At 51.2% G+C, this 12,056-nt stretch overlaps 1 protein-coding gene across 9 annotated transcripts in view; it reads left to right on the top strand.

Annotated features, from left to right (window-relative positions):
- Nucleotides 1–12,056, top strand: part of NCOR2 (nuclear receptor corepressor 2) — a 258,338-nt gene that overhangs the window by 73,240 nt on the left and 173,042 nt on the right. For all 9 annotated transcript variants that reach the window (XM_075041437.1, XM_075041432.1, XM_075041438.1 and 6 more), the window contains exon 2: nucleotides 2,932–3,143. In XM_075041437.1, coding sequence (XP_074897538.1) covers nucleotides 3,039–3,143 — 105 coding nt within the window. In that variant the 5' untranslated portion in view covers nucleotides 2,932–3,038. The remainder of the gene's footprint in view (nucleotides 1–2,931; nucleotides 3,144–12,056) is intronic.

Raw genomic sequence — 12,056 nt, 5'->3', positions numbered from 1 at the left:
TGACCTTAGTAAGGAACAAACCTCTTGTGGACCTGCTAGTGTGTAGTTAGTGCACATCACCAGTGCAGCAGAGGTTGCAGGCAGTGTGCCTTGTGTCTTGGTGTAGGATGGTTTTGTTGGCCCCTGTAATTTCACCGTGTTTGTGTATCCCTCTAGTAGAGAGTAAACTTTTTTTCTGGTTGCAGAGACAGGTGCAAAAACGCTTTTAAACTGTTTTAGAGGTTGACACCGTGAGGCTTTGTGCTTGATGCTGAGTTTTAAAGCTGAACTTCTGATCTGAAGAGTTTAAAAAAAGAAAAATCTTCCCATTTCTTTTACACTAGGCAGCTGCCACGCCATGGTCTACCTGCTGAGCTTCCATGAAAGTAGTTGGCTTGCTGAAAGCTGCTAAGGGCTCTGGGCCCCCCCCATCTTGGAGTGTGTGTATATACATGCGTGTGTGTATATATTTGGTTACATGTGCTAATTAACTTGTAGGTGGCTGCAAGCCAAGGTGTCCAAGTTTGAATCCGTTATTAGGAAAGTACCTTAAACTTCTGCAGATCCCAGCGAGCTTTTGGAGCCCTTGAGAGCATCATGCACGGCGTCCTTGGCAGCTGCAGGGAGGGTTTACCCCTATAGAAGCATACGTGGGCTGCAGGATCGCTGGGAGGGTGGTGGCGTGTCCCCGGAGGGTGAGCAGAGTGGATGTTGAACCGCATGCTCCCTGCGCGGCCCCCAGCTTTGGGTGGGAATCGGTGATTAAAATCCCATCCAGTCGGAAGCACGAAGGGAAGTGGGGTAGTCATACTGGAAGTGTAAATACGCACTGGTTGCGTTCTGGCTGCCTCTGAATTCCCCCGCGTGTGCAGGGGCTTTCCTGCTCCGGGGGTGGATTGCACCGAGCACACCAAGCTCCTGTGTGGGGAGGCTGTCCCCATCGCGTGAGAGCCGGGCTGTTCCTGGGCCACCGGTGCTTCCCGGGACCGGGGTGGCAGGTAAGGTGCCCCGGGGCTCAGCAGGGATGTGTGGGTGCAGGACTGGGGGGAATCCCAGCTCCTGTGCAGGGAGTCAGCTTGAAAGCAGGAGGAGACCTGGTTGTCTCTTCTCTCCCTGCCCTGAGAGCCAAACCTTGCTGTGTGTTTTCCCGTATGTAACTTGGCAAAATACCTTTTGCCAAAGAGGCTTGGCTGACCCTTGGCAGGAGCATGGAGATGTCTCTGCATGGCTGTCACCCTTAGGCCTTAATGGGAACTTGGTGAAAAATACTATTTTTGTAAAATTTGACTTCTTTGTAAGGTGGCTTCCTTAGGCTGCTTTCCTCCTGCCGTTGTTGCCCTGCTTCTTGTGCCCAGCCTGATGGGGACCGTTGCCTTGGTTTGATTTTATTTCTGGCTGGCGAGTTGTGCATGGATGCTGGCAAACCAGCTAGGTGGTCTTGTGCCTGCCTGCAGCAGATAGCAAGTGGTTTATCAGCACGGGCTGATCTGTGGTCTCACAGGCGGGGAAAAAAAAGAAAAAGACAAAGAAAAACTTCCTCTTTTTTTTTTTTTTTTCCCCTCTGCCTTTCCCACCCCCTTTTGGTTTTTGTACATGCCAACTGCTGTTTCGGTTGAAATTGCGTTGGCTTGGGCTGGCTGTGTTCCTCATGCAGCAGAGACCATGAGAGCGGAGGGAGATGTCCCTGGGGAGCTCACAGCGCTGGAAGCTTTCTCTGCTGCTCCCAGTGTGTTGATGAAAGATTTTGATACTGCCAAAAACCTTGCACAAATCTATGTTAATGTCTACCTTTGCTGGGGAGGAGGCGTGCGAGTGTGCTCGGCATTGCGTGGGGTGGAGAACAGGTCCTGGGGAGGGAGAGCTGGGGAGCTGGGGCTCTCCCTGCTCGGGGTCAGTCCTGGCAGCATCCCCCAAGCCCAGGCAGCAGTGGGAATTTATGCTTTGTATAACTGACCATTAATACAAGAATAATAGTTAATGCACCTTAAACTGGCAGTGATGAAGGGCAGCACTTAGACATTTGTTACTTTTTTCCTTGAAATCCAGACAAAAACCAGGAGGCTTAAAATCCTCACCAAACAAACTATGTGAAGTATCTATAAAAATTAGTAACTTGTGAATCTCCTCTTGGGGCTGAGGTGGGTCCTCCTACTTTGTTGGTTTTCCTGATTTTGTTACAGCTGTGAAAGGAATTGCAACACGTACTAAAGAAGCGAATGTGTGGGTGACAGGGGTGTTTGTGAAAATATCCTCAGGGCCATGGTGTCTTCTCTGGCTCTTGGTCCTAATCAGAAAGGCTGATTTAGGTGGCACTGGAGGTGTGTGGTGTGCTTTAGGATTGGGTTTTAGTGTAGCCCCGTGGGTGGACGTGGGTGCTGGGGAGGAGGTTGGTGCCTGTTGTCCCTCCTGGCATAGATCAGCGTTTACCTGCAGGTAGTTGCAAAAATGGCCACAGCTTGGAAATGAGGGCACTGAAAGAAATGTGTGCGGATGTGTGAGAGCGTGAATGGGGAAAGGGATGGGCTGAGGGATGGACCTTGTGCCTTTGGACCTTGCATTGAAGTACCAAAACTCTAACTTGTGTTTTTGGGAACTAAGTCCCCCCCCTGCAAAAAATACTCATCTCCAAGAGACTTGGAGACATAGGTCAACAGGGCCCAAATAAATTGCCGGCAGTTTGCAGGCCTGGTCCTTTCCAGGACCAGTCTTTCCCTGGCTTTCCAGGGCAATCGGATGGGATGAATTTGGGATAATCTTGTATTTGGACTTCCCTGTGATAGGAGTAATCCACAGCAAAAACTTGGCCATGGTGTTTGCGAAGTGGAAAACAGGGCTGCTGGAGAGTTGCGAGGGCAGTCAGGTTTTGGTGATCACCCAAGGCTTGATGTTCAGTTGTCTTGTGGAACCATGGTTTGCTTAATTTTAACCTGCTGCTTTCCCGTTTGCTTCTAGATGTTGTGTGACCTGGAAAGCACACTCATGATGAAGAGGAGCTCTTGGCTCTCCTAATCCTTTGTTGGTGATTTGGAAGCAGCGACCGCCGCACCTGCTCTTCCGACATGTCTGGATCTACGCAGCCCGTGACGCAGAGCTGGCGTGCTGCCGAGCCGCGCTACCCCCCGCACGCCATGTCCTACCCAGTTCAGATTGCTCGACCACATGCGGTAAGGCAAGAGACTTTCCTTCCCTACCCGCTCGCAGGGTAGGAGCTGCATGGTGCGTCCCCATTGCTGGGGCAGTGGTTCAGCTGTGCTGGTCTCGGATGTGGCTGTTACAGAGAAATCAGACTGTTTCCGTGCCTGTGGTATGGGATTTCATCGTTCCTCTCTTGTGGGATCCTCTTTTGTTTCTCCATATGGTGCTTTCAGCTTTTCTCTCCCTTTCCAGCCTCTTCCTGGCACTTGCTGTGGTGGTGCTTGTGGGCTCTGGCTCATGACTTCTGAGCACCCAAGTCTGTTTGTCTTCCTGGCAAGAGCAACCTTGGTTGGATGCAGCCATCAGCCTGGGGGGAGAGGGGAAGGTTGGCCATCCATGTGGAGCAGGAGCTTGTGGCCTCCAGCCCTCTTCTGCATGGCCTTTCCTTAGCGCCGAATCACAAGGGAATGAGCATCCTCTCCTGCGCGTGGGCTTACCGCTTCCCAGTGAGCCCGGTCCTTGCTCCTCACACCCATGGGAGAGCTCTCCTGATTTCCAGGCAGACTGCCGGGGCGAACCTCTGCCGCCTGTCTTTCGGTCAAGAGACCTGCCCCTCTACCTGGAGTTCCTGGCTGGTGGTGGCACTCCTGGGGAACAAAAAGAAAACTGAGCTGCTGATCTTTATTTTTTTTTTTCCCACTTTGTCCTTCCCTACTTTTTCCCCCCTCTTACCTTTGACCTGTAGTCTTGTCTTCTCTTGGATCAAGACATAAACTGGTGGTGATTTTTTTGTTGGCTGTGTTTTGTTGAATGCACCGGAGCTTGCACAGGTTAATTCACCTGGATCCAGCCTCTCCTTTATGTGCTACGTCACTCATGTATGTCTCTGCTTGCTCATCCTGGGTGGTTGAATATTTTAGGGTTAAGACCTTAATGGAAAAAACTCTCCTCAGTGGAACAGCTTTAGTCAGCTGAAGCTGCTTAAATGAATCTTATTAGGTGCTGGAGTGTGGCACATGCTTGCAAGGCTGCTCTTTAGAGCTGCTTCTTGGTGGGTTACAGTGAGGTGGCCGCAGACAGGAAGGCGCTTGTAAGCTTGTCAGTGAGGAGACCTTGTCTCGGGGTTATGTTTCTGACAGTGACGGCTATTGAATGGTAAAATTTGTGCTGTGATGATTTTAGGGGTTTGACTTGAAAGCCTGGAAACCCATGAAGTGTCAATGAAGGGGTGAAATTCCCTCATCTGCCCTTTTTCCTGGGCTTCAGCAGAGTGGCATGGTGAGCAGAGCCAGAGTTTGGAAAGGCTTTGAAATAGAAACGTTAAGCAGGGCACAGGACGAGCTTTTGGCTGCGTTAGCTGGCTCATCTAGATCGCTTGGGGCCTGCGTGCTTCTGCACAAAGAAGCTTTTCATCCAGGGTATGAGACACGCTGACCTGGTTCGATTTATGGGAGTCTTGCTTCCATCGGTGTGAGCGTGTTTATTTGGGAGGTGGGGTGGAACAAGAGCATTTGTCTCAAGAAGAAAATCCCAGTTCGTTCTTTATCAGAAACTCGAGCAGAAGGAGGATGTGACCAGGTGAGCAAGACCTGCATTTGTTGCAAAGCCATGATTTAAAAACAAACCAAAGAAACCTCAATACCCAGTGTGGAGATAGATTTTGGAGGAGCGCGAAAGGCTCCTAGCCTTGGGGTGTTGAGTCCTCCTCTCCTGCAAACCCCAGTTGCTTCCCCTTAGTGTCGCAACAGCAGACTGAACCAAGCAGGGCAGTTGTTTTCAAGTCAGACGGAGCTCAGGGTTTCTCCAACCTGCCCTGCTCTCTGGCTAGTGTGAATAGTGTTTCTATTCTATCGTATTAATGTTGGAAGAAGTTGCTGGCGTTCACTTCTAGAAGCTATTTTTACAGCCGCATGTAATCTTCCCAAGTTATGTGATACCTTTTAGGTGTCTGGATGCAGGAGAGGTCCGGGCTGAGAGTTTTTGGGATGGAAAGCCAAAAGGCTCCTGTCGGTAGAAGTGTGTTAGCCCCACACAAATGGAATGCACCTTGCCTCTCCTCGTGAGGGTAGGCAGAGCGTTTCTTCAAGCGTGTCCCTGCATGATCTGCCCTGCCACCCTCAGCTGTTTGCAAACACGTGTCTCCTGCTCGGCGGCGCCGTGAGCTGGAGCCTGGCCATGGCTCTGGGGCTAGAGCGGATCTCTGGTGGGATTGCTTGGGAGAGGAGAGCCCGGTTGCTTTGAAGTTGCTGCGCTGTTTAATATTAAAAGTGGTATTTGCTTGCATGTCTTGGCCAGGTCAGTTTTGTCATGGGGTGTGTTTGCACAGTGAGAGCTTGTTTGGAAGAAAGCAAGAGAGGCCAAAACCAACCTGACATGAGCATGTCTTGCAACTAATTAGATTTTGATTCTGGTTTGCTGTGTTCTACGACATCCTTTCCTGAGAACTGGGAATTCGTCAGCCTAAGGATCCTTATCCTGGTGGTGGAAACGCCCTGGGTCACCTCCTGGGTGTGTGCGCAGGGCTGAGAACAGCAGGGCTGCAAATGCTATTATAATATAAATAAATAATCACAGTCCAACTGTGACAGTCGCACCAGGGAAATGCGGCGCTGCAGGAATACTGAGCTCAGAAATGAGCCGTGACATTATTTTAGGCTTGGAGACACTTTATGAAAAGTGATTTAAAGGATTGCAGCTGTTTGATTTCACAGATGAGGCAAGTGAGAGGGGATGTTGTGAAGGGGCAGAAGGCAGTGGAAGAACTCTTGGGCATTTTTCTTCTCCCATTGTATAAACCCCAAGGGAATATCCAACAAAATGGGGAAAAAGATGCATTTCAAGTGAATGGACAGAAATATGCTTTGTACTTATGGGCACCATCTCCCAGCAGCGCGTTCCAGGAGTTACTGCTGAGTTTGGAGCTGGCAGAGAAGATCCAGTACCGGTTGAGTGAGGATGTTTGTTGGCTAGTTTCACTCTTAGGTGCCAGCTTTGGGCAGGGCTGTGAACCCATGGGTCTGATCCAGACTGAGCTCTGATGGGTGATGCAGCAAACAGGCTCTTCAGCAGGGTAGGTTTGTCCCCAACTGTATCGGGGTGTCCTTCTCACTGGGACCTCAGGTCCCAACAGCTTTCAGGGAGGTTGGATGTGAAAATGGTGTGGTATTTTATAATGACCCTAGATTTAATTCCATCTTACTAAAAAAACTTTTAAAATCTCTGACAAGTGTTCATGCTTTTAAAGGGGAGAAGGAAGCTTGATGAAAAGGTTCTGGTTTGTTTGACTTTCTTTAGGTAAAACTAAAATCACCAATAATCAGCAGTTTCTTCTGAAGAGCACTGAGTGGTTGTTGGCCAAACTGCAGGGGAAATGTTTTTGTTTTCCATATTCATTAGCTGTAATGTTGGGGTGCTTAGTTGACTTCTGTCATGTTCAGCTTGGGAACGGAGGAATTGTTTGAATGCTCCGTGACCTTTAGCTAAAGGTGAAAAAACACTTTACTTAAGCTCTTAACCTTCTAATATGTCGGAAGTTCATGCTCTCTCAAAGGAAATTTTCTCATGAAGGATATTCATTTTCAGGCAACCTGCAGATATTTTCTGTAAACAGATCAATTTCTCTGCATAGTACATGTCCCCCTTTCCTTTTAAAGCCTCTTTGTGATCAGTAATATTCCCTGGGGACAGAAGGGCTCCCTTCTCTTTCTCCTGTGTGGATCCAGTTTCTTGCTGTGCCCTTCTTACCAGTCACAGTTCTCCTGTTAGTGTCCTGACGTTTCAGAGCTGCAGGAATGATGCAGCTTTGGATGCAGGCTGGGGTTTCTGGGAGGGTGGTATCAGCTGCAGGCAATGCTGGGGGTCAGTAGCCTCTGTGCCAAAACAGCTTCTGCTTTTGGGGTGCTTTTAGTGTCTTACCTACTAGAGAAACCAAATAGGTCTGGGGATTGGTAGGATTGGGGTGTGTGCACATGCATATGGAATTGGTGCTCCATCGTCACTTGAATCCCCTCCCTGCAAAACAAGAGGTGCTCGGCATGCCTCCTGCACGCTGTTTGCCTGCATTCCCTGTGCACTGCTTCAGCTGAGATGGAAAGGTGAGCTTAACCCCCTCCTTAACCCCTCTGCTCCAGCTTTGAGACCTTCTTGCTTTCTTCCATGCCACCTCTCCTGTCTGGAAGCAGCTCTGTAGTTCCTTCATTAAACTCCCCGCCTGCAAAACGGCACTTGCGCAGGAGCGTCCCGGCCCGATCGCTCATTTTTTTTGGCCCACGATAAATAAATTCCTTGTCTGTCTGAACCAGAGACAAGAGGTTGGTGCAAGCTTGTGTGTTGATTTGGTGTCCTAGCCAAATGGTGGCCTGGAGGGAATTGAGTGCCTTCCTTGCCCAGACTCCTCCTCCCAACAGTTTGAGCAGGGCAAGTTAAACCCAGCATCCTGCTGTGGAAGGTGCTATAAGGAGATGCAGGCTCCCGAGATGGCAGGAGCTAGCTCCTTTCCGCAGTGACGTGATCAGCGTGGCAAGGTGACAGCAGGTAAGCCTGCAGAGAGGCAGTGTATTTCGCATTACAGCACATGGTGCCTTTGCTGCTGTGTTGGTTTTCCTTGGAGTAGTTATTCACACTTTTATCTGCTGGAAGCAAAATGCCAGTCTGTGTCGGTGCTCCAGGAACTTGCAGAACGGAAGAGTTTACGGTGCCAAATGCTGAAATCCCCCAGGCTGTGAAGAGCCTTCTCCAACCACCTCCGAGCGCAAAGAAAAGCCTCCTGCTACCAGCTGCGCAGCTGAGCGGGGGGCGGTTGGTGCCAGAGATTAGCATCCTGAATTCTGCCTGCCGGGCTCCAGCTAATGTTTTAAGGAATGCCTTGAAAATCAAAAATGTACCTTGGAAATCCTGACTCTAATCGGGTCTGTCACGAGAACTCGGCACAACCTCTCTTGAGTACCTTTCCAGTGAAGGACTGCATGAGCTCTGAGCAGCTCAGCGGTGGATTTGGGAGAATTGGCTTTCTGCTGTGGGACTGGGAGAGCACGAAGGTGAAAGAACAGGACACCTAATTCCCTGCTCTGGGGTGTCTCTCCCATTGCCAGGAAGGAGGAGTTGGCTTACAGCAGTTTGATTTAAAGCTCATTTTCCGTAGGATACAGCCTTTATCCAAAACAGTTCTTTTTCTGCAAGCTACTGTAAACTTCTGTGGTTGCTCCCTAACTTGCTTTTTGGATATGCTTTGATGCAGAGGGTGATGCTTTGCTTCTGGTTGATCTCAAGATTGTAAATCCACAGGGGAAGAAAGAACTTTTGCTGCGTATGTGGTTTGGCAAAGGTAGACACCCACTGAAGACACTTTTGGAGATGTAAAGCCTTTGCCTGCACTCCTAGTCTGACTCTGCCTGCGTTGCCCCACCAGCTCCTGGAGACACTTTCTGCGAGACTGGGGGCTTTTGCTGGTTGTCACTGTCACCACGTTTATTCAAAATACTGAGCAAGTCGGGTTCTTTGAACTGAAGGATTTGCTGCGGAGGTGTGAGGAAGTGTAGGAGAGCCGAGTGGGGGAAAGGCGAAAGGGTCCTACATGGACCTGCAGAGATAGATTATGGGTGTTGTGTGGGAGCGTGTGTGGTAGGAGAAGGTGGGGGACTCCACTGCAGAAGAGATGCGATGATGAGCAAAACGTGCTTTTAAGGTGGAAGTTTGGGGTTTGTTGTGTGAAGAGAGCTGCTCATCCTGCATGGATGTTCGTGACCACAAGTGGCTTCAGGAAGCAGAGCGCCAGGCGTGGGGAGTGGAGAAAGGGCAGACGGGTCATTCTTGGCTCAAAGGCGCCTGGATGAGGCTGGGACAAAAGTCTTGTGATGGAGAGAGACTCAAAAGCAGCACTGTAATGAACGCGCTGCTGCTCTGCGGGCACCTCTGGCTGCTGGGGAGAGGGCTGGCGGCTGGCTCCAGCACCCGGCACCGGTCAGATGACTGGGAAGCCACAACAGCTGAGAGCTGCCCCCACCGAGACGTGACTTCTTCTCCGTGAATGGCATATTCAGACAGGACAGCTAAACGCTGCTGACAGCCCCGGTTTGCTGGAGAGGCGGGGGAGAGGGCGTCGGGAAGGATGCATTACTGTGCAGCTGGTACAGACGCTAATGGTGCTGGCAGCAGATGTGGCCTCAGTGCAGGCATGGCAGCAGAAATCAATGCCTTCCAAGAAGGGGCCACGCGCAGTGTGGTCACCTCCTAAAACAAAAGGCCAAGTCAGCAGCTTCTGAGAGATGGATGGCAATGAGACTGTGTCAGAACAATAAGGGCATTTGTCTTTTCAGCACATGTTGCATCCCCGTAGGCAAGATAAAAATGCATATATTCAGCCAGGTTTTTATTACTGACGTTATCTTCAACAGTAGAGCTGATTGTAAAAGAGTTGTTGTTTGTTGGTTTTTTGGTATGTGGGGGTTTTTCTTTGGTTTTTGTTTTGTTTTGTTTTTGTTTTTTAAATCTGCACTGAGCTCCTCTTGGGGTTTTGGGGAGGAAGTGAGGCAGACACCAGTGTACTTGTAGACAACCTGTTTTGATCAATAACTACCTCCGTTGCACTTCAGTGGAGGTTTTCTGTAGCAGAGGATGGCTCCTCTTTGCTGGGGAGCCTGAGGGTGATGGGCTGTACGCCGAGCTGGTCCCCCCGCAGTCCGTGCTGTCTCTGGACCTCATGCAGCAATGGCTCTGCTACCGCCCTGGTTCCTCCCAAACCTCCCCCCTTCCTCTTACCTGAATCAGCTTTGGGAAAAATTATTTTCTCCAGGCAAAGGCGAAAAAGTGCATTTCTCGGTCTGATGAGCAACTGCTGTGCTGCCAGCGCCAAGGGGTATCCAGGCACCAGAGAGCTTTTCTTTTTATTGCTAAAATAGGTCATGCTCGCTGCTGGCTGAAAGACATTTGAAGCAACTTCTTTTTTCAAAGTTCAGGGTGTGCAGAGCAGGGGTGGGGGGCATCTCTGTCTCTGGCAAAGCCACCAGAGTGGTGGCTGTGCCGCTTTGGCCACCCCGTCTTGGACGGGGGAGTTGGTCTGCTTGGCTTGCGGGTGGCACCGATAGCTGGCCCAGCCTCCTGCTGCAGTCAGGGTTGTGTCAAGGGGCTCAAGCAGCAGCTTATTGCAAAAATTAATTGCTGGATGGTCAGATGCCCTTGCAGGTTTCAAGTTGGGATATGCTGCTCCGTGCTGGCTTCATGTTCCCGGGGGTGTGGGAAGCTCGACCTGCCATAGGCTTCGCGGAGGGAACGGGATGGGTCTGCGGTCCGAGGCTGTGCAGTCAAGTCTTGGCCACCATGTTGGGCCCTTCTGACTTGTGTGTCCCCTCTGACAGTCTTCGTTGTATAGGGAATAGCTCTGGGCATAAGAGGCGCAGGGGCATTCTCTGATTTGGGGAAACACCAGCACAAAAGCAGGAGGAGGAGAGGGATGGAGCACATGGCTGGTGCGGGCGCTGCTCTGGGCAGTGCTGTCTGCAGCAGCTCTCTCCTCTCCTGTCAGGAAAAAACAGTGGAAACCAGGACACCCAGGATGAAGGTGAGGTGTGGGGTGGAGCAAGCTCCCCAGATCCCCCAGAGCCCATGGGATGATGTTGGGGGGGATGAGAGGAGTGTGGGACATGCTGGGCAGCAGCTGTAAAGTGCCCAGCTATGGCTCTGCGTGCCACCAGTGTCACGGCTCGTGGGGTCGCCAGCCCCACTGCCCTCACCCATCCATTCCCCTGGGGTTAAAAGGAGTGCCCAGAATGGCACGCGTGCTGCTCACGAACAGCAGGATCGGGCCAGGCATCCTCTTCTGAAATTAGGTAAGGGACAACTTATAAATAGTGAAATAAATAGGGTTGCTCTGGCATTGTTTTTTGCTCGCTATTTGGACCACGCCATTATTAATCGGCCTCGTTTAGGCTAAACGCTTGGGAGTGCTTCAGCAGAAATAGCACGTTGTTAAGAAATAAAAATTATTTGCAATACAACACTGGGCGAGCTCATAACGAACAGCCCACAGCCTAATCCTTGGTGGAGGTGGCAAGGAGCTGGGATTTGCTCCTTGATGAGCGTGTGCCGTGCCCTGGCCTGTTTGCCTGCCTGTAAAAGGTGGCAAGGACAGTGTGGGGCAGCGGCTTGTAGCTGGGTGAGGGCTCCTGTGCCCGGGGAGGTCCGCAGGTGAGGCGCCGCTTGTGCGCGCTGCCGTGATTAGAGGTGGCTGCTGCTCCGATGCCACCCTCCGCTGGGGAGCCTGCTCAGCTGGCGGATGTGGTGGCTGACCCTGGGACCGCTTCTCCTCGGCGTCACTGCAGAGCGAGAGCCGGTGGTTTTTAAGTGAAGCTGTCTTTGCACTGAAACTCGGTGGGGAGTTCCTGGTCGCTTTCTCGGCTGAAGAGGTGGTAAGCGATGGGGGATGGATCTAATGCTTCAGGCTGCTTGAGCTGTGCTGCAGGTGCTCATCTGGCTGCACTGTAGGTCTCCATGGGTTTGCTATAGAGCTGTTTTCCAAGGAAGCCAGGAGCACTGGGTGTTTGCACTTGTTTTTCTGCTGGTGAGAGGAAGAGAGGAGGAGCAGTTTGCCTTTCTCTTGCAAAAGCAGCTCTAGGCTTCCTTTCTGCAGGCCTCGTGTCTCTGGGGTCTTCTTCTCGGGGGCTAATTCTTGCAGCCATGGGAATGTCATCTGCACGCAGCAGTCGGTAGATGCCTTGTCTGTATAGATGTGCCCTGCGCTGGAGCTAGGAGAGCAGGGTCAGAGCTGCTGTTGGCCATGGTGTAGTGTTGTCTGGCTCTGTGCGCTGCGGGTCAGCACCCAGGAGTGCTTCCAGCATCGCTTTCAAACCTCCCTTTTTTTCTCCTCGCTGGAGGTCAGGCAACCTGGATCCAGGCAACTGCAAGCAGGGCAAGGAGAAATGAAGCGCACCAGCGAGTGCACGCGTTCA

The sequence above is a fragment of the Buteo buteo genome, chromosome 11 (genome assembly GCF_964188355.1).
Source record: "Buteo buteo chromosome 11, bButBut1.hap1.1, whole genome shotgun sequence".
Taxonomy (NCBI): domain Eukaryota; kingdom Metazoa; phylum Chordata; class Aves; order Accipitriformes; family Accipitridae; genus Buteo; species Buteo buteo.
This window is presented reverse-complemented; position numbering and strand designations above follow the sequence as displayed.